The 26,595-nt window shown below is 45.6% G+C and overlaps 1 protein-coding gene across 1 annotated transcript in view; it reads right to left on the bottom strand.

Moving 5' to 3' along the window:
• The window catches only part of LOC130294606 (phospholipid-transporting ATPase IC-like), a 92,686-nt gene that overhangs the window by 49,148 nt on the left and 16,943 nt on the right, over positions 1-26,595 (bottom strand). Inside the window, exons 2-4 of the mRNA XM_056544720.1 lie at positions 16,257-16,423; positions 14,607-14,704; positions 10,900-11,013 (exon numbers count right to left, since the gene is read on the bottom strand). Of these exons, the coding sequence (XP_056400695.1) occupies positions 10,900-11,013; positions 14,607-14,704; positions 16,257-16,422 (378 nt within the window). The 5' untranslated portion in view covers position 16,423. The remainder of the gene's footprint in view (positions 1-10,899; positions 11,014-14,606; positions 14,705-16,256; positions 16,424-26,595) is intronic.

Below are 26,595 nucleotides of genomic sequence, written 5' to 3'. Positions count from 1 at the left end.
TTACATCACTTATCCTGTACTGATCCGGAGTTATATCCTGTATTATACTGCAGAGCTGTACTCCCTATTCTGCTGGTGGGGTCACTGTGTACATACTTTACATTACTTATCCTGTACTGATCCTGAGTTATATCCTGTATTATACTCCAGAGCTGTACTCACTATTCTGCTGGTGAGGTCACTGTGTACATACATTACATTACTTATCCCGTACTGATCCTGAGTTATATCCTGTATTATACTCCAGAGCTGCACTCACAATTCTGCTGGTGAGGTCACTGTGTACATACATTATATTACTTATCCGGTACAGATCCTAAGTTATATCCTGTATATACTCCACAGCTGTACTCACTATTCTGCTGGTGAGGTCACTGTGTACATACATTACATTACTTATCCTGTACAGATCCTAAGTTATATCCTGTATATACTAAAGAGCTGTACTCACTTTTCTGCTGGTGAGGTCACTGTGTACATACATTACATTACTTATCCTGTACTGATCCTAAGTTATATCCTGTATATACTCCAGAGCTGTACTCACTTTTCTGCTGGTGAGGTCACTGTGTACATACATTACATTACTTATCCTGTACAGATCCTAAGTTATATCCTGTATATACTAAAGAGCTGTACTCACTTTTCTGCTGGTGAGGTCACTGTGTACATACATTACATTACTTATCCTGTACTGATCCTAAGTTATATCCTGTATATACCCCAGAGCTGCACTCACTTTTCTGCTGGTGAGGTCACTGTGTACATACATTACATTACTTATCCTGTACTAATCCTGAGTTATATCCTGTAGATCTTTTATTAAAAAATATAAAACATTACAAAAAGAACAAACATCACCATAACAATAATACAAACAACATACACCTGTATAATATATACAAAAATGAGTCCATATTAGTCCAAAAATGTCCAACCAAGTATCTTCTGGTCCAGCCTCATTCTCACCAAACACACCGCTATAATAACAACAACTACTAAACACTCTACAATAATAATAATACTTACAGTAATAATAATAACAACAATAATAACTAAAAACTGGTCCGGTTGCATTTCCCCACCCAAAATAATAAATATGTCAAACCACCAACAAACACCGCAAACAGAAAAACAGAATATACAATGTTTTTTTTTTTTTTTTTTTTTTTTTTTTGGGCCCTGAGCTGGTCCCGCATCCCATGCCCCCAGTACATGATAACAGACGTCCATGAACCAGTCCAGGATTTTTTTTTTTTTTTTTTTTATAAAAAGTCCCACACAGAAACCCCCCTCCCCCCATCTACCCACCACCCAACCTAACACTGAACCCCAACACAACACAACCCCTAGAAAAAAAACACAATATATATATACATATATACATATATATATACACACATACATAAATGTACAAACAAAACAAATATATACAAAATAATGCAAACTATACAAACCAAACAACAAACAACAATAAGGTTTTTCAATCACACAAACCCCTAAAGCTCAAGTTCAGTGCCTGCAAGCCCTATATCACCATATATCTACAGCACAAAACAAAAAGACTAATGTGCCAGCATCAGCCCACCACCAGGGGGAGACAACAGGCTAAGGCACTTTAAAGGCAGAGCCCCTCCACAGACGAGAGGCCCTGCCAGCACCCAGCCTCTCGTACTCCAGAGAACGCACCTTCACCAGGTCACCAAGAATGTTCCTAACCACCTCACCCACAGGGAGGATTTTACGCTGCGTCGACACTAAACACCGTGCGTTCCACGTGTAATACCTGACCACTGAGCTGACTAGGAATAAAGTGCACCGGTCCCAGCCTCCAAGATTTCTGAATGCCCCATAGGCCCATTCCGCATAGGAGAGACTGGCCAGCCGAGGCCAACCAATGGAAGCGCCCACCCTGTTGTAAACCTCTGTGTTAAAGGGACAATGAAGCAGAAAATGCTCCATGCTTTCCAGCATGCCTCCACACTCTTCGCGGGGACATCCCCGGTCATCAGAGCTCCTGCACTTCAGATTGTCCCTCACACACAGTTTCCCATGGAAGCAGCGCCAAGTCAAGTCCCAAAACTTCAAGGGGATCCTGATAGAATTCAAAAGCTCTAAACCCACCTCCAGATCCCGACTTGGGCAGTCCTTGAGCGCCAATGGCCTCTGGAAATGAGAAGACAGGACCCTCTTGTCAAGGAATTTCCTCGACAGAGTCCTAATCTCCCACATCCCCAGACCCCACCGACGAATAACCTTCAGAACCGGGGTAGCATAAGCCGGGAGATGCCCGTGTGGTGTGCGAAGATCCTTCACTTGCCCTCCTGTCTCCCATTCCTGGAAGAAAGGCCGAAACCATCCCCTACAGGAGGATACCCACGGAGGAGCCCTCTCTGACCAGAGGTTTGCTATATTGGTCTTAAGAAAGGTATTCACTAGGAACACCACAGGGTTGACCATACACAACCCCCCTAGTCTCCTCGTACGGTAAGTAACCTCCCTCTTCACTAGGTTCAGTCTATTCCCCCATAACATTTGGAAGAACACACTGTAGACCCGGGTCCAAAGAGGTTCTGGCAACATGCATACACTGCCCAGATATATCAGCAAAGGGAGCAGGAAAGTTTTCATCAGGTTAACCCTTTCCCAGAGGGTCAAAGACCAACCCTTCCACTGATCCACCTTCTGAGCGGCGATCTTAAGCCTGCTTTCCCAGTTTTGTTTGGGGTAATCCCCTTGACCAAATTCGATGCCGAGGACTTTTGCGGATTCCTGGGGCTCTGGAAGGGCGTCCGGGAGATCAAAATCAGGATCTCCCCCTCCCAGCCAGAGACTCTCACACTTATCCTGATTGATCTTGGACCCGGATGCCTCCGAGTAGCGGTCCACCTCTGACATCACCCATTGGCCTTCCTCTTGTGAGGAGACAAACACGGTGACATCATCAGCATACGCTACCGCCCTCAGAGCCAAATCCGGCACCACCAGGTCCATTCTCACCCCCGCCAACGGTCCACAATCAATTCTTCTAAGGAAAGGATCGATTGCAAACACGTACAGCAAAGGGCTCAAAGGACAACCCTGACGGACACCAGACCCAACCTCAAAAGAGCAGCCAATCCAACCATTCACAAGCGGGAAACTCTCTGCCCCTACATACAAGGTCTTAAGCCAATCAACAAACCCCCCTGGCAGACCATATCTCAGAAGGACAGACCAGAGGTACTCATGGTTAACCCGATCAAACGCTTTTGCCTGATCCAAGGACATCAAGTACCCCTTCCAGTGGCCAGCCCTACCCTGCTCCACAGCCTCCCGGACACTGAGTACAGCACTAAATGTACTGCGGCCCGGAACAGAGCAATGCTGAGCCCCCGAAAGGAGCCGGGGTGCAAACTCCACCAACCGGTTAAACAGCACTTTTGCCAGAATCTTTCTGTCCGCATTGAGAAGTGCTATGGGACGCCAATTCTCAATGTGGGACGGGTCTTTACCCTTTGACAGGATGATCAGCGCTGACCTCCTCATTGACTTTGGCAGAGTGCCCGAGGATAGACACTCATTAAAAACCGCGGTCAAGAGGGGAACCAAAGTGTCCTTAAAGGTCTTATAGAACTCAGATGTTAAGCCATCCGGACCGGGTGACTTCTTGAGGGCAAGCCCATCAATAGCCATCCTGACTTCCTCTTCCCGGATCATCTCTGTCAAAACGTCAAGAGAGGGGTCTACTCCTGGTTCAGGGACGGTTTCAGCCAAGAAAGCTGATACCTTATCTCGATCTAGATCCTTCCTTCCCAAGAGGTGCGAGTAGAAGGATCTGACGACCTCCAGGATCCCTGATCTGGACCTTTTCAAGGATCCCGTACTATCAATCAGTCCTGAAACTACTTTACTATTCACTGACATCTTGCAGTTTCTGTAAGGGTCGGGCGAGCGGTACTTCCCGTAATCCCTCTCAAAAACCAAAGATGCGTGCCTATCGTACTGGCACTTCATCAGCAAGGACTTCACTCTGGAGATATCATCACGACTACCTCCAGTCGAGACAAGGTTCTCAAGTTTCTTCCTCAGGCCCTGGTACAAGCGGTACCTGTTTAGGCTTCTGAGGCCCGAGAGCTGGCGGAAGAATCTCGCAACCCTTTCCTTGAAGATCTCCCACCACTCTGACTTACTGCTACAAAGGCCCAGCAATGGTACCTGGCTCTGAAGAAAATCCTCAAAGGACTGTCTTATCTCCGCTTCTTCCAAGAGAGACGAATTCAACTTCCAATAGCCTCTGCCCATCCGGGGGGTCTCTGTGACATTCAGAGAAAACAAAATTAAACAGTGATCGGAGAACTCCACCTCAACAACAGACACTGCTGAAGAGACGGCTTCCTCCTTTAAATAAAACCTGTCTATCCTAGACCTACAACTACCCCTATGATAGGTGAATCCCGCGTGGCCTGGGGTGTGCCGGATGTGGACATCCACCAGGCGAGCCTCACTCGCTATGCTATTAAGGGCGACGCTATCATAAGTCAGCTTGTCTCTGGCACCTCCCCTGTCTTGGGGCCTCGTGACAGCATTAAAGTCCCCTCCAAAGACCACCTGCCGACTTGTAAAAAGATAGGGCTTGATCCTCATAAAGAGACACTTCCGGTCCCACTTAGACTGTGGGCCGTAGATGTTAATAAGGCGAAGTTCATGTCCCCTCATGAGGACATCTAAGATCAGGCACCTCCCCATTTCTAACTCGATAACCCGTCGGCATTCTACCGCTGCGGTAAAAAGGACCGCCACTCCGCTATACGGCTCGGCCCCAAGAGACCAGTAGGAGGGCCCATTCCTCCACTCTCTTTTAGCCTTGTAGATAGATGACATATCTGTTAGCCTGGTCTCCTGCAAAAATAAAATATCAGCATTAATATGGGCAAAAAAATCATAGGCAGCAAAACGAGCTGTATCTGACTTAATGCTGGCGACATTAATGGACGCCAGCGTCAACGGAGAGGGTGCCGCCATCGAGGGTGATTGAGTTAAACAGCTTTCTTTTTCCCACTCCCCTTCTCACCCTCCACATCAGAAGAACTCTTCACCCTTTTTAGAGAAATAGAAGTGTCCATCTCACCAGTCGTCGTTTTACTTTCCTCATCTCCGGATTCTAGGCCAGTCCCTTCCCCTGAGGACATAACCTCCCCAGGGGAAGAGGACTCGGCGCCCCCTGGAAGCCCCTCTGCCACCTCCCCCTCATCCTCCCCTTCCGAAGAAGAGGAGGAGATGTCCCTGAGGGGTCGGAATCGATTGGAAAGGCCAACCAGAGGGGAGTCAGTTTTGCCTTCCTTTGGCACCTGGACCAGGGTGGGAGAAGATCTTAAATCTCCCTTTTTTCTACTTGTACCCCGCTTTCGTGTCTCCTTCTGCCATCCCCCATCATCCTCCTCCACGCTATCTGAGGAGATGGCACCTTCCTCATTCTGGATCCTCCTGACCTCCTCATTCAACTCGCCATCCCTCGGGGTCTCAGCAGCAAGGTTGGCCTCTGGGACAGAATGAGAGGTCGTCCCGGTGACCCGGGCTTTCCCCATCACCCTATCCCTTTGGCGTTTATCAAGACGTCTTATTTGGGCTGGTGTCTTTCTCTTGCTGATCCTCACTGACCCCTCAGTTCCTCCACCCCTGCTAGTCCCCTCCCCAGCAGATTCCGGCTCGTGATCTTCACCCGCTGGGGACAAGACCGCATTAGCGAAAGAACGAGGACAACGACTGAATGGGTGACCTAAGTCACCACACAGGTGACACCTAATCTCTGCACAAGATGCGGCAAGATGGCCTACACCCCCACACAAGGCACATTTCTGCACCGTACAGTTTGCACTGAAGTGTGTGGGGTCACCACATCTGTGACAGAGCTTTGGCTGACCCCGGTAGAAAATCTGGATACGATCCCTGCCGAGAAAGGCAGAGGATGGAATATGGGTAACTGTATTTCCTGAACGCTTAAGTTTTACCAAAAACGTCCAGGCTCCTGACCAGATGCCAAACTCGTCCCTGTTCTTCTGCGGGACCCCCATTACCTCGCCATACCGTCCTAACCAGGTGATAATGTCAACACAAGAGAGTGATTCGTTACGGGTCAAAACGGTCACTCTCTTGATTTCGTTTTGACGAGACAATGCCTGTACGGCAAAGTCTCGCCAGCCGGGCTCATTCTTTACCAATTCATAATTCGACCAGAAAAGCTCAAGCCCCTCTGGCCGAACAAAACTGATATCGAATTCAGGAGCACCGTAGGGATGTATCAAGGCGAAGATATCGACTGCCTTGAAGCCCATCTTTAGCAAGAGCTCAACCACTTTGGTCCTTGAAGGACACATACCTTCGCCCTGCCACCGAAGACGGACCACATTCCTACGGTTACTACCTGCCCCGGCTGTTGGGAGGGACCACACAGTATCGCCCCCTCTTTCCTCTCGGAAGGCAGAGAGACCGTGTCTATCTATCCAGAAGGACAGATCAACTGCTCTACCCTCTACATTAATCGACCTTTCCCCCTTTTTCAGAGCCTCCAGGAGACGTCGCTGCAATAAACCGTCCCTAGAGTCAGGAGACGAGGAAAGTATTCTACTTCCCCCAGCAGTGACATTGGCATAACTCCTATGGTCTGTCACCACTGGGGGGGCAACCGGACCAGACCCTACACCTACACCACTGCCAATGACAACATCCCCACCACCCCCAATAACAACATTAGCACTTCCCCCAACAACATTGTTTCCAATAGCCTCATCTGTAGTCCCATCACCACCACCCCCAATTACAGCAACAGCAAAATCACCTTCTCCAATAACATTAACCTCCATCCGCTCCCCAGTCATACACCCCGCACCCCCATTTACCTTCTCATTCACACTGGCTGGACCAGAAATAGCAAATCCGGGAAACGAGGATGATGATGATGTTTTTCCCTGTTTTGCCTCAGCATCACGGGGCACTGGGGCTGGGACAACCTCCGCTGGCCCTTTAAGGGACCGGGCAGCATGCTTGCCCGGTCTAGAGGAGGCCCCAGCCCTGTTCTTATTAGTGCCCTCCGCCTCATCAGCATCATCTCCAGTCTTCTCATGGCGCCGCTGATCAATGGGATCAGCGGCACCAATGCAAAATAAACGTTTTTCTTTACTTTTAGGAGTGTCTGTTATGCCCTTTGTTACCTCCGGCACTGAGTCACCCCCCTCTCCCACAGGGGAGCGAACTACAGCACCGGAGTCTGCCTCTCTGCCCACCGCTGGGCCGCCCTCACTGTACGGCCTTTCGGCCGATGCCTTCTCTGCTCCATCCCTGCTACTGCAAACAGGCATGGAGCTCTGCGCCCTTTTAGTATCTGTACTCTCCCCGCACCTTTGCACCGAGTCCACCACAGAACACGGGCTGGGCTGGGTAACGGGGCTTGCACAATGAGCTGACCCTGCGGCCGACTCAGGATTTACAGGGAGGGGGGTGTACATGTAACTCACCACTTCTTGCTGCTTTGGCTTGGTCTTCTTTTTCTTCTTACCCCCAGGTGCCTCATTTGGGAGCTCATCTCCAAACACCAGGTTCTGAGGACACACTGGGGATTCCAGCATACGTATCTGGGCCATTAGCGCCCCTCCCTGGTAGCTGCTGTCACTGTCCTCCCCTGAGTCGGCAGGTGATACTGCTGGCTGCTGTGCAGGGGGCCCACTGTACGGGGCCTGCTGCTGTTGCCGCAGGCCACCAGGTAGATCTGGCTGTAGTTCTTCCTCCATCTCCTCCGCATCATCCACCTGGCTCTCAGGTTGCAGCCCCATCAACCTTTTATTTTTTTCTTCTTCTGTCACCCTGAAGCGCTCCTCATTTTCCAATTTTTCTTTAAATGGCCCACTCTTCTCCAGTAATGCTGCTCTCCTCTCCTCCAAAACTTGCATGTCAGCCATAAGTCTTTTTATCTCTGACTGGATCTCAGTTTTTTTCCGTTTAGGAGATACCTTGGCTCTGGCACGGGCACAGCGCAGTTCCTCTCCGAGCCTCCTGATGGCCTTACAGGCGTCTTCATACTCACGGAGGTGACTTTTTACCCGGGAGGTGTAGGTGGAAATAGACTCCCGGGTCCTCAGCACTCCCCAGCCTTCCTCACTGAGGTCGGCTTCACCTCCGTGAGCACTCTGCCTTCTTCCGGACGAACCCAGCTTTCCACTGGCAGCACCCAGCTTTCCCAAGGAGGATCCCACCTTGGAGCTTCTCGCCTCTGTGGGGGGAGTTGGAGCAGCATTGCTGCGACTCCTGGTGGAACGCCTCACCCCCAAATCCTCCGATGTTCCGGCCGCTTGCTGGCTTCTACTGCTCCCCTGCGGCCTAGTCCGAGGAGCAGAAGCCTGGGCCTCACCTCCCTCACTCATGCCTGGAAACCCACTCCCTCCCTGGGGAGGAGGAAGCAGGCCCCAGGTGGAACAGATGGTAATTCCCTGGAGCTCAGGAGACACAGCAGACACACACAGCACAGCTGAAGCACGACCACACCCGCAACTAATTGGTCAGCACTCCAGAGCTGTACTCACTATTCTGCTGGTGGAGTCACTGTGTACATACATTACATTACTTATCCTGTACTGACCCTGAGTTATATCCTGTATTATACTCCAGAGCTGTACTCACTATTCTGCTGGTGAGGTCACTGTGTACATACATTACATTACTTATCCTGTACTGATCCTGAGTTATATCCTGTATTATACTCCAGAGCTGTACTCACTATTCTGCTGGTGAGGTCACTGTGTACATACATTACATTACTTATCCTGTACAGATCCTAAATTATATCCTGTATTATACTCAGGAGATGTACTCTTTATTCTGCTGGTGGAGGCACACTGTATGTAAGGTTGGGGCCATATACAGTGGGGATCAAAAGTGTGGGCACCCCAGGTAAAAATTTGTATTAATGTGCATAAAGAAGCCAAGGAAAAATGGAAAAATCTCCAAAAGGCATCAAATTACAGATTAGACATTCTTATAATTTGTCAACAGAAGTTAGATTTTATTTCCATCATTTACACTTTCGAAATAACAGAAAACAAAAAAATGGTGTCTGCAAAAGTTTGGGCACCCTGCAGAGTTAATATCTTGTACTGCCCCCTTTGCAAGTATCACAGCTTGTAAACGCTTTTTGTAGCCAGCCAAGCGTCTTTCAAATCTTGTTTGAGGTATCTTTGCCCATTCTTCCTTACAAAAGTCTTCCAGTTCTTTGAGATTTCTGTCTGTCTGTCACGCACTGCTCTTTTAAGGTTTTCAATTATGTTGAGGTCAGGAGATTGTGAAGGCCATGGCAAAAACCTTCAGTTTACGCCTCTTGATGTAATCCCCTGTGGATTTTGAGGTGTGTTTAGGATCATTATCCATTTGTAGAAGCCATCCTCTCTTTAACTTCAGCTTTTTCACAGATGGCATCAAGTTAGCATCCAAAATTTGCTGAAATTTTATTGAATCCATTTTTCCTTCTACTCGTGAGATGTTCCCTGTGCCCCTGGCTGCAATACAACCCCAAAGCATGATTGATCCCCCCCCCCCATGCTTAACAGTTGGACAGAGGTTCTTTTCATTAAATTCTGTTCCCCTTCTTCTCCAAACGTACCTTTGCTCATTCCAGCCAAAAAGTTCAATTTTAACCTCATCGGTCCACAGAACTTGTTTCCAAAATGCATCAGGCATGTCTATATGTTCATTTGCAAAGTTCAAACGCTGATTTTTGTGGTGAGGACGTAGAAGAGGTTTTCTTCTGATGACTCTTCCATGAAGACCATATTTGTACAAGTATCTCTTTATAGTGGAATACACATGTAATAGAAAAAAAGGGAGGGAGAGACAGACGGGGATGGGGGCGCAACCTGTGCCGTTACTCTGATGGCAATCGATGCCGTAATGCAAATAGAAGCATATGTCACCCAATTGCAGGGTATGTAACCCAATTGCAGGGTAGAAGACCGGGAGCTGCCGGAGGTAATCCCGTGTCGGAGGTTGTCTCTGACCGGTGCTGGATAGCTTGAGTTATCCCGTGGAAGCAGGAGAAAAGATCCTCGTAGTGGCGCTCACTCAGTGGTTGCTGGCAGTAGCCGGGAGAGGTATGTGAAGCCTCGGTCGGCAATAAGCGATAGCGGACAGGTGGAATAATAAATCAAAGATTTTAATGGAGGGACTACGCGTTACAAGGGGCAAGACCCCTTCTTCATCAGGTCCTTCATCAGGTCCTGCTTCCACGGGACAACTCAAGCTTTATAGTGGAATAGTGTACCACAACTCCAGTGTCTGCCAGATCTTTCTGGAGGGATTGTGCAGTCAAACGTGGGTTTTGAATTGTTTTTCTCACAATCCTGCGAGCTGTTCTGTCTGATATTTTTCTTGGTCTTCCAGATCTTGCTTTAACTTCCACTGTTCCTGATGACTGCCATTTCTTAATTACATTCCGAACAGAGGATATTGACATCTGAAAACGTTTTGCTATCTTCTTATAGCCTTCTCCAGCTTTGTGAGCGTCAACTATTTTCAGTTTCAGATTTCTAGACAACTGCTTAGAAGAACCCATGGTGCTGATTGTTGGGGCAAGGTCAGATGAGTCTGGGCATTTAAAACCTTTGAGATTGAGTGCCCAAACTTTTGCAGACACCATTTTTCTGTTTTCTGTTATTTTGAAAGTGTAAATGATGGAAATAAAATCTAACTTTTGTTGACATATTATAAGAATGTCTAATCTGTAATTTGATGTCTTTTGGAGATTTTTCCATTTTTCCTTGGCTTCTTTATGCACATTAATACAAATTTTTACCTGGGGTGCCCAAACTTTTGATCCCCACTGTACATAGACCCTTTGTAGTTCTAACCTTCTATCTCTTCCACTGACTTCCTTACCTGTATGATCAGTAGAAGCAGGAAATAGGCATTAGCAATTCTCCTGAACTGTTCAAACAAGTTCAGAGGCAGGAAGGTGATGATGTTGTACTTGGATGTCTTGATCTCATTCGTCTGCATAAAATGATAGTTATAATTAAAGATGGTATTTGTAAAAAAATTTTAAAAAATTAACACAAAATGGACATGATCTAATACTTGCCCCATGTCTACCTAGTATAAGAGGTTAAAATATATTGATTGTATATGCCCTAAATATAACATAGGCGTAATCCTATACATGAGGCCTCCCCCAATCTTAAGAAATGAATTCCCCTTTCACAAAGTTAATTCCCCCTGCACCATGTCCCCATACACTCCAATGGACCCATATTGCATTTTCCTGCACATGTGGCTGGGTAAGCGTTTAGACATTTGTGTCTTATACTTATGTGTATTTATGTTTTCATATTGTTCTAAAACTGTTTACACTATTGATATGCTGTCTTATGTTTTAACCCCTTTTGGCTTTGAGTGAAGGGAAAGACCATGCACTTTCATGCGGGGCCCACTAGTTATTGGGAGGGTCTGGCGTTTGCTCTTCCTCTCTCAGCAGTCAGGGTCTATTCACACGGTAAAATTTCCGCATGCACATTCCACCTCAAATTAAAACCCAATAGGCTTCTATGGGATTCCGCACTCCCATTCACACTTCTGAATTTCCGCACAAAATGCGCACAAGCCAGAAAACAACCAAATGAATGTTGAATTGGTGCAGATGTGCGGAAATTCTGTCGTGTGAATAGAAGTTCAGCTGTTAGGAGGAGATATATGCATTCTATTTCCCTCCGTCCTGAGTTATTCCTAAAAACCAGGATCACTTAGGTTAAAGTGAAATTCCGCCTGTCTGCTTGCAAAAATTTGGAGTAATTTCTGCCTCCAAAGCCTATTTTCTGTTGCAGGCAGAATTTTGTTATTTCTGTGAGTATTCCACCTCTATTCAGAAGGATTTTCCACCCCCAATTCAAAATGGAAATTGAAAGAAGAATAAAACAGTGGGAGAGCCCTAAGGAACAAAGTTCATGAAAATTCTGCTCACAAATTCCGTTTCAAAAATTCCGAAGTGTGAATGGGTGCACTAAAAACCCATTGACTCGCATGTACACTTTATTGAGCAGAATTTCTGTCTGGAATTCCAAAGCGAAATTGCAAGTTGAAATTCCGTAGTGTGAACCTAGCCTTAGGGTCTATTCACAAGGCAGAATTTCCTTAGGCTAGGTTCACACTGCGGAATCTCCGGGCAGAAAATTTCCGCCCGGAGATTCCGAGTGTGGCCAGTGTTAACTGAATCAGTCGGCGCTAGGACTGAGAACACTGCAGTCTCCAAAAGACAATGTGTTCCACGAGTATTTCCGCCTGAAGAATGAGCAACGCCATTCTTCAGGTGAAAATTTTCAAGCAGATTTTCCGTTCACAAATTCTGCTTCACAAATTCCGAAGTGTGAATTTGTGAACGGAAACCCATTCACTATACAATACATTTTAGCAAGCGGAATTTCTGCCTGCAATTTCAAAGCAAAATTGCAGGCAGATATTCCGTAGTGTGAACCTGGCCTTAGGGCTGAGATTACATCCTGAGAAGGAAAGGAGCAGAATAGTATATAGTTGCAGAGAGAGAGGAAGAAAGAGAGACTGTAAGAAGAGGTTGGACATGTGCTTCATAGTTATACAAGGACCCTTCAGGCTTCATGCTAGGCCTAGAGGCCAAGAGGCGGTCAAGCTGCCATTTATCCTAAGGACCTGCACCCTGCAGTTAACATTGCAGCACAGCTAAAAGTGTTAGCAGAAACTGTTTTTTGAAATCCGCTAGTGCCCAACCATAAGTTGTACACCACATAAATGAGAGATGGATCTTTAGTAAGGAGGGTGGCACATCACTGGCAACGTCTTTCATTCTGGAACAAAGAAAGGCTGGAAAGCTGTGGCCACACAGGTGTGTAGAATTATATGGTGGCTATTAGTATAAATGGCTGTATGTGTAATGCGGAGGTACTTAAAGTGTACCCGTCAGATCCAACCCAAATTTTTTTTTTTATATATATCACTCAGCACCTAATCCTGACCATGTACATCAAATTTTTATGTGTCTAGCACCTTTATTTATTTTCTTATTTTAGCTCACTAGTCTGAATTCCTCTCATAGGGAGGGGGTGTGGCATCACTGTGCAGGTCTCCGCCCCCTCCCTCAGTATGCTGTCTGATCACTTCTCCTCTAGCATTAGCAAAACTACAACTCCCAGCTTGTCCTCACTGACAGTAGCGGGACACAAGCTGACAGTGGGAGGATTTTTCCTCCAGCTATGAGCCCTGTGCTCACAGCTGTCAATCAAGGAAGTGTGTCCATGACATAGGTGATGATACGTGGACACAGCAGGACTAGTATGTGTCCAAGCAGGCAGGGGGGGCAGGTGTTTGACTGGCTTATTCAGTATGAAATACTGAAATTATTCTAATGAAAGCAATTGCAAAACCTATTGGTTTTACATGCTTTACAACAGATCAAAATTTTGTATCTGACAGCACCCATTTAAGTAAGTAGCAGCATCTCTTCTCTGCACGAAGTTCTTCAGTTTGGCTCATGGAGGGGGGACTTGAGCTGGGGACACCCTCTGTCATCCATATAGGTCAGAATATTCCTGCAGTGACACTTAAGCTTATGGCTATATACTGCACATTGACCCTGTGTCGTTTCAGTGTAAAATGATAGGTGTGTCCAACGCTGAGACCACATTAATAGAGACCCTGCTGCTATCAACTTGTTTGCTTATGGTTTCATGGTAGCCCAGTATGGGAGGTGTTACCCCGTACCCTTGCTGCCCTGTCAGGCAGCCTCCCTACAGTGTCCTCTGGGCCCCATTGCATCTGTCCCCCCATGTACATACAGTATGTTTTTAATGTATTATACCATGTAATGTGTTCTGAAAGTATTGTCACTTTAAGACTGTTTACCAGGAGGTATCAGTGACCAGCTGACCCCAAGAGTGACCTATGGGCTCCCTGCTAATCTCCCCCATATAAGCCCTGGGTGGGGCTAGCTCGCTCTCTTTCCTTACAAGTCTTTGCTGAGGTCAAGTCGAGTCCTAGAGAGTGTCCAGAGTCAAGTCCAGTCTTCAGCCACAAGCAGCTACAAGTAACCACAGTCTCAGTATTGTCAGTCATCAGTCAAGTCAAGTCAGTCACAGTCACCATTTGTCAAGTCAATGTGGCCTGCACTAAATTGACTATATCTACTATAAGTCCCAGCAAACCCTTAAGGTCTCTGAGTAACTGGTCACCTCCTTGGGCCCTGGCTGAACTGTATAACCGTTACCATCTGTCTAACCTCCGTAAAGTTACCGTTATCCGTAACTTGGCGTCGGAGTCATTATTGCCCCTTTGCCTAGCCCAGGATCCAGCGGTATACCTTCGGGTGGTATTGAGGATAAACCACGCCCTGGCGTCACAATTACAATGGGTTAATGCCATCTGCCCCTAGGGTAACAACATCTGCCCTCATCACACCCAGTTACCACAGTTTTACAAAACGTTTCATGGTAAACAAAGAATTTATGGTTGTTATCAGTCCACGTCACCATCGCTTCACTTTGACCTACTGCAAGTCATGTGTCAGGTGAGAAAGAAAACATAACCACAGATGTTATCACCTAAGAACAAACAAGGAAACCTACAGCATATTTGCTCGTCTTTAAGCAGTAGTACTTTTTCTTCATGAATTGCGGCTGCTTGTAGAAATTTGGATCATTTGCTTTAACGTTCCAGCTGCATCCTGGACAAGAAACAAGGTGTTATAGGGGTGAACAACTACAAAAAAGACTACAATTGTTTCTGGGGAATGTGCCATGATGTCCCACATTTCTTCCCCAATTCATAATGCAAATCTGCCACTTAAGGGTTGTAAAATTGTATAAATGGGCTAACTACCCATTCAGAGAAAAGTTTTTCACAATGCCCAGTGTTAGGCTATGTTCACACGACGGAATATCCGCACGTAGAATCTCCGCGTGGACATTCCACAAACTGTGGGATGTCGGCATGATATGTCGAAGCTAGGACCGCACAGGACTGCGCCGTCTTATAGATGGTTATGAATTCCGTGCAGACACGGAAAATGGACGGAAACATCTGGCACGGAAATTCCGCTGTGTGCAGCAGAATCCTGTTTGATTTCCATGCCGGATTCCAATGCGGAATCCGGCGTGGAAATTCTGCCGCATACACATGGCTTATGGTTATGTTCACACTTCTGGAATGTCCGCACGGAAAAGCTCTGTGCGGACATTTCATAGTGCAGACGACACGAGAATGCGCCGTCTCATAGAGCTGTACTCACTATTCTGCTGGTGCAGTCACTGTGTACATAACATTACATTACTTATCCTGTACTGAGCCTGAGTTATATCCTGTATTATACTCCAGAGCTGCACTCACTATTCTGCTGGGATGGTCACTGTGTATATACATTACATTACTTATCCTGTACTGATCCTGAGTTATATCCTGTATTATACTCCAGAGCTGTACTCACTATTCTGCTGGTGAGGTCACTGTGTACATACATTACATTACTTATCCTGTACTGATCCTGAGTTATATCCTGTATTATACTCCAGAGCTGTACTCACTATTCTGCTGGTGAGGTCACTGTGTACATACATTACATTACTTATCCTGTACTGATCCTGAGTTATATCCTGTATTATACTCCAGGGCTGTACTCACTATTCTGCTGGGGTGGTCACTGTGTACATACATTACATTACTTATCCTGTACTGATCCTGAGTTATATCCTGTATTATACTCCAGAGCTGTACTCACTATTCTGCTGGTGAGGTCACTGTGTACATACATTACATTACTTATCCTATACTGATCCTGAATTACATCCTATATTATACTCCAGATCTGTACTCACTATTCTGCTGGTGAGGTCACTGTGTACATACATTACATTACTTATCATGTACTGATCCTGATTTATATCCTGTATAATACCCCAGAACTGCACTCACTATTCTGCTGGTGAGGTCACTGTGTACATACATTACATTACTTATCCTGTATTGATCCTGATTTATATCCTGTATAATACCCCAGAGCTGCACTCACTATTCTGCTGGCTTCACTGCAATCTCCTAGCACTTTCCTACGTACACAGTGTCTGCCTAAAGCTTGTCCTGGTGATTTGCTTTCTGGGACGTGTCTTCCTTACACCGCACACTGTACAGTTCTTGTATTAAGGATCTTCGGCGCTGTTAGGGTGTGCCTATTGACAATCTCACTTATTTCCTATTGACACCAGAAGATTGTAAACGTTTACCTTTGGGCGTCTGATCTTGTTCTTGACTTATGTTGGTTTCATTTCCCTGTGGAGGATCATCCGCAGCGTCCAGCTCGTCGTCCGTCTCATCATCGCTGTAGGGAAGCTCCTCATCGTTCGGCCTCTCTGTGTCGTCTTCACTTGATGCTCTCTGCCTATTGTTCATACTGTTAGTGTGAAATAGAGCAGAATACATGGAACATTAAATTATGGGGAAATCCGTGCTATATAGTCATTTCTGGTATGAAAAATATATCAATGTTATATGGTTATCCCCAAGTATTAGACATACCCTGTGGATCCTTTTATATCGACTACCTAATTTTTGGGGCCCTCACACCAGCAGTACAATGTTATGTACGTGTGATCTGTGGGGTTACATCTGTATGTTCCCAGATCTTGATACGTGTAGGTACGGCACTATCTATAGAATGTGCGCGAACCGCCTCAATGAAGGAGTTGTCCTATGGTTGCACAAGTGTTTGCTTTGTCCACATATATGCAAAGCCTCTATATGTCACGTTATTTGCTTCTGCAAATATCATATTGGTTATTTCTATATGAGGAAGGGAAAAAATGAACTTTGCTCACTATCTCTACAGGCACAACTAGAAATACTGGTTGGTAGAAATGCCTTGTGGGTATGGCGGTATGGTAAGGTGTGACAATATGACAATAGGTTAAATTATATGTGGAGGCTCTGACATCCTCGATACTCTAATAACACTCGATACTGAAAGGAACGTCATCACTAGGGCACCGTGCACACTACATATGGGCTCTCTATTCGGTAGAGAGACAGGAAAAGCCTTCTGAAAAATGGCAACTGTGTCCAGTATGAGGGGAAAGTGCATCATGTGTCCATTGTGTTTGTAGTGTGTATAGTGTGTATAACATGTGTCCAGGATAGCATGTATCCAGTGTGTTTGTAGAATGTATAGTATATATCCAGTGTGTTTGTAGTGTGTATAGTATGTTGCCAGTGTTTGTAGCATGTACAGTGGGGATCAAAAGTTTGGGCACCCTGCAGAGTTAATCCCTTGTACTGCCCCCTTTAGTAAGTATCACAGCTTGTAAACGCTTTTTGTAGCCAGCCAAGAGTTTTTCAACTCTTGTTTGAGGTATCTTTGCCCATTCTTCCTTACAAAAGTCTTCCAGTTCTTTGAGATTTCTGGGCTGTCTGTCACACACTGCTCTTTTAAGGTCTATCCATAGATTTTCAATTATGTTGAGGTCAGGAGATTGTGAAGACCATGGCAAAACCTTCAGTTTACGCCTCTTGATGTAATCCCCCGTGGATTTTGAGGTGTGTTAAGGATCATTATCCATTTGTAGAAGCCATCCTCTCTTTAACTTCAGCTTTTTCATAGATGGCATCAAGTTAGCATCCAAAATTTGCTGAAATTTATTGAATCCATTTTTCCTTCTACTCATGAGATGTTCCCTGTGCCACTGGCTGCAATACAACCCCAAAGCATGATTGATCCCCCCCATGCTTAACAGTTGGACAGAGGTTCTTTTCATTAAATTCTGTTCCCCTTCTTCTCCAAACGTACCTTTGCTCATTCCAGCCAAAAAGTTCAATTTTAACCTCATCGGTCCACAGAACTTGTTTCCAAAATGCATCAGGCTTGTCTATATGTTCATTTGCAAAGTTCAAACACTGATTTTTGTGGTGAGGACGTAGAAGAGGTTTTCTTCTGATGACTCTTCCATGAAGACCATATTTGCACAAGTATCTCTTTATAGTGGAATAGTGTACCACAACTCTAGTGTCTGCCAGATCTTTCTGGAAGGATTGTGCAGTCAAACGTGGGTTTTGAATAGTTTTTATCACAATCCTGCAAGCTGTTCCGTCTGATATTTTTCTTGGTCTTCCAGATCTTGCTTTAACTTCCACTGTTCCTGATGACTGCCATTTCTTAATTACATTCCGAACAGATGATATTGACATCTGAAAACGTTTTGCTATCTTCTTATAGCCTTCTCCAGCTTTGTGAGCGTCAACTATTTTCAGACTGTTGAGACCCAATTAGCTCCTAGCAGGCTATAACTACCCCTCCCCCTTATTACAATAATTAATTAAATAATAACTGACACAACAACAATTCAACTTTTTATGGGTGGGGATCGGCCACAGCTTTATTTATAAAATTACTTATATAAATAACAATTTAACTGTAACAAAGACACCGATTGGCTTCTTACCAACCCGAGAGGTGCTGCCACACTGTCCTGTGTGGAGGTCTACCCCGGGTTGACCCCGCTTTCACCGTCTTCTTACCGCCAAGCTGTGACTTACAATAAACAGAGATACAAAAAGGGGGGGAGGGAGGGCAAAACTCCGGGAACTGGGCAGATTGAGGGGGAAGGGAGGCACCACAGCTATAAATACCCAGGGGAGGGCCCCTGAAAGCCCGGGAAACTATTAAACCAATGATTGGTGCACTCCTTCCCCCCCACCCATGGGACATACCACTATAGTTACCAACAAGTTTTTACAGACGGGAGAGGGGGCTAAAAACCTTGCCTGTATATTTCTTAACCCCTTCACTGCTCACCAGTCAGGGGGCAAGCTAGTTATGCACAGCTTGCCCCTCCAGACTGTTGAGACCCAATTAGCTCCTAGCAGGCTATAACTACCCCTCCCCCTTATTACAATAATTAATTAAATAATAACTGACACAACAACAATTCAACTTTTTATGGGTGGGGATCGGCCACAGCTTTATTTATAAAATTACTTATATAAATAACAATTTAACTGTAACAAAGACACCGATTGGCTTCTTACCAACCCGAGAGGTGCTGCCACACTGTCCTGTGTGGAGGTCTACCCCGGGTTGACCCCGCTTTCACCGTCTTCTTACCGCCACGGAGGAGACCAGTTAGCCCTACACTGGGCTCCGACCCCCACCCAAGAGATACTGGATAGCCAACACCTGGGGCCACTTCAGCCCCCCGGACACACCCAACACATTTCCTCTCCAGGAAATCCGCCCAACACATTTCCTCTCCAGGAAATCCGCCCAACACATTTCCTCTCCAGGAAAACCGAGGTACCTGCCGCCAGGACCTATTTCTTATATAAATTTGTATTCATTCATTTTATTTATTAATTTTTTTTTTTTAATAACTCTTGTGCGAACATATCTCTCAGACTCACCCATACATCGAAGAGAGCCGCAGCACTCGCACCACCTTGCGGAAAACCACTCGCAAAACATAACACATATGGGAAACATCAAACTGGGCGAAAATAGCAACGCAACATGCAGATCGCCAGCGCCCCACGCGCTGCGCTACCCTCTCCGGAAACCAAGCCATCTCCGCCTGCCCCGATACAAAAGAGGGCGAATCTCAAACTCACAACACCCCATCCTATCAAAGAAAAGCAAAACCCAAAACAGACAAAAAACTCGAAACTGAATAATCGGGGGCGTGGAGCAAAAAAGAAAAAAGGGGGGGGGGGGGGCGCCCCACAGCCGCCCCGTCAAGCAATAGGACGACAACCCGAAAAAACTGTCATTCACTGACCCCCATGCAGCACAAGCTGCGCTACCTGGATCGCCGAAGCATTCTTGGACAAAAAAGGGGGCCTTTAATTTTTATAATTTTTATTTATTTTTATTTTTTATTACTGTGTCGCAAATTACACAAAATAGGCACCCAAAAAACAGACACCCCAGTCCCAGATGAGGAGAAAGGAAGTGCCCCATCCACATAGCCCCGAAAAAAGCCAGCGCAAACCTCGGATGAGCAAAACGACGCAAAAGCGACAACCAAAAATCCGACCCGCAGCTGCCACCAAGTGACCCAAAACTGATAGGAAAAACCGTTCGCCTACAGCAAGGCCACCCACTCGCGGGCCCAGCCCCTAGGTACGCACCAACATCCCACCAACCGCAAAGTAGAAAAGAAAAAATTACCCCCCGCCATGCGCCAACCGCACCCCACTGGGTCGCAGCACAATGGGAAAGCCACCCACCTGTTTTCTCCTTTTTTTGAATAGAAGGTGATTCACATGAACAGGTGAAGATACCCGGCGTCATGTACTAAGAATGTTATTTGGATGCACAGAGAACACAGCCCAAATCTCGAACCTCCTTGGAGAGGTGACACAGCAGTCAACCTCCGTCATCACATCATATGAAAACGAAATAGGAATAAACATCAGAGCCCGGAAGGTTACTACAAAGGGCATTCCAGGTACCAAAAACAAATCCCCTATCCACAGACACATTTGGAACCTCCGGGACCCCCCTCCACTGTAGATATCCCGGCCACCGTACCACCAACCACTCGCAAACGCCTTACCGTGAGTGTGACCAAGTCGCAGGAGCCACCAAAGCGGACCAAGAAATACACACCAAACTCCACGATGACCCACGGGCCAGCCACACAGGCAAACCTTCCGACTCCGCCCGAGGGAGCAACCTCCGGAACCACTGCCAGAGAAAAACGAGACAAAGCGTCAACACCCAATACCGACCCCAGGGAGCACAACCCCAAAATAAATAGTAACTCCAAACAGCGATGCACTAGGCACAACAAGCCGAACACAAGAAGAAATCCGCAAGAGTAATATCAGTGACAACTCCCCGAATGTCAGACCGACAACACGCCACGATCACTCAAAGCACCCCAGAAAAGAAGAAAAGTAACACCAAATTAGAGCGCTACCAAGCGCAGGGGCCAAGCCAACCCACACAGTATCGTTACAAGTCCAGAACATGAGCTGCCGAAGCAAGCACCCAAAGTCCCACAACCAATACCAAGGCAAAAGCGCTAACAAAACCCAAGCATGGCAGAAACACACTGACTACCAAGACCCAGGGCTAAACCACCCAGCAGCACAACTGGGAAACCAAACCACACCAACAACCAACCAAACCGGCCACATCCGGAAACAGAGCGAGCTTCCCGTGAGCTGCAACGGGGGACAGAAAGCAGGCCTGTCCACTGCACGACAAATGAAAAAACCCCAACCAGCCGAAACGTCAGCCCTTAGTGCACCCGGGGCACATATGCGGGGGCACAGATACCACACACCCTCGGCGGCCAGAGACAACCTGGAGGAAAAAAAAAACTCCGCCCGGAACCATATTCCACGTGGAACAATCAGGAAACCAGCAAGGACCGTAACCAGGGCACCTAGCGAGCCCCGAAGAAACCAAAACAGAGAAAACGCAATCACACCCTGACCACAGGAAAGCAGCAGACCAACGCGGCATGCGGAACCCATGCTAATCTACACAGTATTGTTCCAATTTTAACATATGTGCTGCCGAAGCGAGCACCAAATATGGAACGCTTCACAATTTGCATGTCAGCCTTGCAACAACAAACCACACCCCCACAAGTGTAGAGCACAGGAGAATCACCCTCCGGAATGCCACCACGAACAGAAAAACTCACAAGGCAAGGCAAACAGAGACTCAAGTGAACCTACCCCCAGAGACTCAAGCGAAACCTACCCACCGAACACATCAGCTAAAGCACCCAAAACGACATACAGAAGTCCCATGCCTACCAGAGATTGGGAAAATACGGAGAGATTAACCAAACAAAAGGGGGAGAAAACCAAAAGAAACAAAACCGTAACTGGGCGGCACCCACCGAATCAGGAAAAGGAACAAGCCGCAGGAGCCAAGTCTGCCAAACCCCGGCCACCCAGAGCGTAAGGCCAAAAGAGCACTCACCGCAGAAAACATTTTTTTTTTTTTTTTTTTACTTTTTTATGATACCCTACCAAAGCACCCTGAAATAGAGGAGGAAAGCAGGATTAGAACTCTGGTCTCCCACACAATACACATTCAACTGATGGCTGCTCAGACCACTGACCTACAGCCAGAACCCAAGAAGAGACGTACTCAACTCCCAACCAGAGACCAAACTCAACATACACACAGAAACAAAAGGACGAACACTACACAGAACGCAGCCATAAGCACACTAACCGGGGAAGGGGCCAAGCCCCGCATCAGAACACCCACCAATTCCAGAAGATGGAGAAGCCAACAGCTGGAAGAATCACTTCACCACCGCCGCAGGCGTGGGACAAGGCAAGTCGGAGACCGCCGGGTCGCGGGCACTCCGCCACCACACTCACTACCCCTCCACGGGGGGCATTGGAGAGGCAGGAGGAAGAAGGGGGGGGGGGGGAGATCTGGGAACACGGGGCGGAGAGGTGATGGGGGGGGGGCAAATGCAGCGGGCAGGGGGGATGTGGTAAGGGGAGAGGTGCCAGCGTGGGCGGAGTGAGAAGCTGGGTAAATGAGAGGGGACGATAGGAGAGCTCAAATAGTTTGCGCCGTAATCCGAAAGAGCCCGCAGTACCCTTGCCATTTTCTCGGATAGTTTTTTTTAATTTATTTATTTATTTATTTATTTTTTTTGTGAACGCCGTTTATTAATACATACAGTAGAAAAATTGACCGAATATGCTAAACAGAAATGCAATATGTATATTAAATTACCAATATTATTTATTATGTATATCACGTGTATAATGAAATAGATTTTTATTTATTTCTTTTAATTTAAAATTATTTTATTTGAATTATTCATTTATTTATATTTGCGTGCACGCCATAGACGGAACACTTCAAACGACGACATATTGTTATACCACATACATGCATGTCTGCAACACACATATATTTTTTTTATTTTTTTTTTTATCAATTTTTTTTTTAGTTATACCTATATATACATACATACACATATATACACTTTTAGTTATTTATTTATCGATTTTTTTTTATTATTATTTTCATTTATTTTTATATATATATATATATATATATATATATATACATATATATATATATATATTTTTTTTTGTATTATTTATTTATTTATTTATTCATTTTGGGATGGGGAAAAGGGGGCAAACCAAACTTTTATTATTGAAGGGTTAAATTACCTTTATTGACTTAATTATTTTTTATTTTATTTTTTTGTTTGCAATGTTATAGCTCCATAGGAGCCATAACCCTGCACACACTGCTCCTAACACTGATCACTTGCCATGTATTAACATGGCAATGATCGGTGCCATCAACGATTGATTGCTCAAGCCTGAATTTCAGGCTTGGAGCAATCAATCATTGAGCGGACGCGCAGGAGGCAGGTAAGTGACCCTCCTGCTGCGTCCCAGCTGATCGGGACAATGCGATTAGATCGCGATCGTCCCGGTCAGCCCGACTGAGCAGCCGGGATGCTTGAAAGTACATCTTCAGACGCGGCGATGAACTTAGATCGCCGCGTCTAAAAATGTAATGCCGGACATCTGCCCGATCGGCGATGTCCGGCGCAGCATGGGTCCTGGTTGCTAAGAGCAACCGGGACCCCACGGATATAACGCGCGCTCACCTTGTGAGCGCGCATTATATCTGAAGGAGCGCGAATGGACGTTAATAAGCGTCCATTTGCACATAGGGAGTTAAAACAGCAGCAGCCCCCCAGGGGCCGCTGCCTCCAGAGCCAGGGGGGGAACAGGGGGAGGGGACCGCAAAGAGGAAAAGGAGACGAAGGGGGACAGGGGGGGGGGGACAAGGAAAACAGCAGAGCATGCTCATAAGGAGAATGCCCTGAGGGAGGGATACAGGCCCAGGCAAGGGAGAGGGCTTTGGCCACGGGCAGGGAAGAGGGCAAAAGGAACGGGCGGGACAGGGCTCACAGGGACCATAGTGGGTAGGAGAGCGGGACTGTGAGGGGTCCGCCAGCCTCCCAAACCCGCCTCGGGTGCAACAGGAGGGGAGGCCAGCTCAGCCACAAGGGAGCATGCCAGCCCTCACCCTCCTGCTCCATCCGGGCCACAAATAAGGGGCAGACACATACCAACCAGCAGTCAAAACTCCGGGTCCTGGGCAGATATAGGGGGAAGGGAGGCACCACAGCTATAAATACCCAGGGGAGGGTCCCTGAAAGCCCGGGAAACTATTACACCCCTGATTGGTGCACTCCTTCCCCCCCACCCATGGGACATACCACTATAGTTACCAACAAGTTTTTACAGACGGGGGAGGGGGCTAAAAACCTTGCCTGTATATTTCTTAACCCCTTCACTGCTCTCCAGTCAGGGGGCAAGCTAGTTATGCACAGCTTGCCCCTCCAGTTTCAGATTTCCAGACAACTGCTTAGAAGGACCGATGGTGCTGATTGTTGGGGCAAGAAAATCACCGACCAAAAAATTGATAATATGATATAGCAAAAAAGAGGTATATTGACATTGATTCACCGACACGGACCTCACTATTCAGCAAATGATATAAATGATTGTTGGGGCAAGGTCAGATGAGTTTGGGCATTTAAGAGCTTTGAGATTGACGTCACCTGGTCTTCCCAGATGATGACTGAGAACAATCCATGACACTGGCAGGTCACAGCTTTGCAAAGGGGGAAGTGCATGCTATAAATTCTGCAGGGTGCCCAAACGTTTGCAGATGCCATTTGTTTGTTTTCTGTTATTTTGAAAGTGTAAATGATGGAAATAAAATCTAACTTTTGTTGACATGTTATAAGAATGTCTAATTTGTAATTTGATGCCTTTTGGAGATTTTTCCATCTTTCCTTGGCTTCTTTATGCACATTAATACAAATTATTACCTGGGGTGCCCAAACTTTTGATCCCCACTGTAAGGCATGTATCCAGTGTGTTTGTAGTGTGTATAGTATGTATCCAGTGTGTTTGTAGTGTGTATAGTAAGTGTCCAGTGTGTTTATAGTGTGTATAGTATGTATTTAGTGTGTATATTATGTATCCAGTGTGTTTGTAGTGTGTATAGTATATATCCAGTGTGTTTGTAGTGTGTATAGTATGTATCCAGTGTGTTTGTAGTGTGTAAAGTATGTATCCAGTGTGTTTGTAGTGTGTATAGTATATATCCAGTGTGTTTGTAGTGTGTATAGTATGTATCCAGTGTGTTTGTAGTGTGTATAGTATGTATCCAGTGTGTTTGTAGTGTGTATAGTATGTATCCAGTGTGTTTGTAGAATGTATAGTATATATCCAGTGTGTTTGTAGTGTGTATAGTATGTATCCAGTGTGTTTGTAGTGTGTATAGTATGTATCCAGTGTGTTTGTAGTGTGTATAGTATATATCCAGTGTGTTTATAGTGTGTATATTATGTATCCAGTGTGTTTGTAGTGTGTATAGTATATATCCAGTGTGTTTATAGTGTGTATAGTATGTATCCAGTGTGTTTGTAGTGTGTATAGTATATATCCAGTGTGTTTGTAGTGTGTATAGTATGTATCCAGTGTGTTTGTAGTGTGTATAGTATGTATCCAGTGTGTTTATAGTGTGTATAGTATGTATCCAGTGTGTTTGTAGTGTGTATAGTATGTATCCAGTGTGTTTGTAGTGTGTATAACATATCTCCAGTGTGTTTGTAGTGTGTATAGTATGTATCCAGTGTGTTTGTAGTGTGTATAGTATGTATCCAGTGTGTTTGTAGTGTGTATAGTATATATCCAGTGTGTTTGTAGTGTGTATAGTATGTATCCAGTGTGTTTGTAGTGTGTATAGTATGTATCCAGTGTGTTTGTAGTGTGTATAGTATGTATCCAGTGTGTTTGTAGTGTGTATAGTATATATCCAGTGTGTTTGTAGTGTGTATAGTATGTATCCAGTGTGTTTGTAGTGTGTATAGTATGTATCCAGTGTGTTTGTAGTGTGTATAGTATATATCCAGTGTGTTTGTAGTGTGTATAGTATGTATCCAGTGTGTTTGTAGTGTGTATAGTATGTATCCAGTGTGTTTGTAGTGTGTATAGTATGTATCCAGTGTGTTTGTAGTGTGTATAGTATATATCCAGTGTGTTTGTAGTGTGTATAGTATGTATCCAGTGTGTTTGTAGTGTGTATAGTATGTATCCAGTGTGTTTGTAGAATGTATAGTATATATCCAGTGTGTTTGTAGTGTGTATAACATATCTCCAGTGTGTTTGTAGTGTGTATAGTATGTATCCAGTGTGTTTGTAGTGTGTATAGTATGTATCCAGTGTGTTTGTAGTGTGTATAACATATCTCCAGTGTGTTTGTAGTGTGTATAGTATGTATCCAGTGTGTTTGTAGTGTGTATAGTATGTATCCAGTGTGTTTGTAGTGTGTATAGTATATATCCAGTGTGTTTGTAGTGTGTATAGTATGTATCCAGTGTGTTTATAGTGTGTATAGTATGTATCCAGTGTGTTTGTAGTGTGTATAGTATATATCCAGTGTGTTTGTAGTGTGTATAGTATGTATCCAGTGTGTTTATAGTGTGTATATTATGTATCCAGTGTGTTTGTAGTGTGTATAACATATCTCCAGTGTGTTTGTAGTGTGTA

Source organism: Hyla sarda, chromosome 1, assembly GCF_029499605.1.
Source record: "Hyla sarda isolate aHylSar1 chromosome 1, aHylSar1.hap1, whole genome shotgun sequence".
In the NCBI taxonomy this organism is placed as follows: Eukaryota; Metazoa; Chordata; class Amphibia; order Anura; family Hylidae; genus Hyla; species Hyla sarda.
Note: the sequence above shows the minus strand (reverse complement) of the source record. Positions and strands in the feature narration are given on the sequence as shown.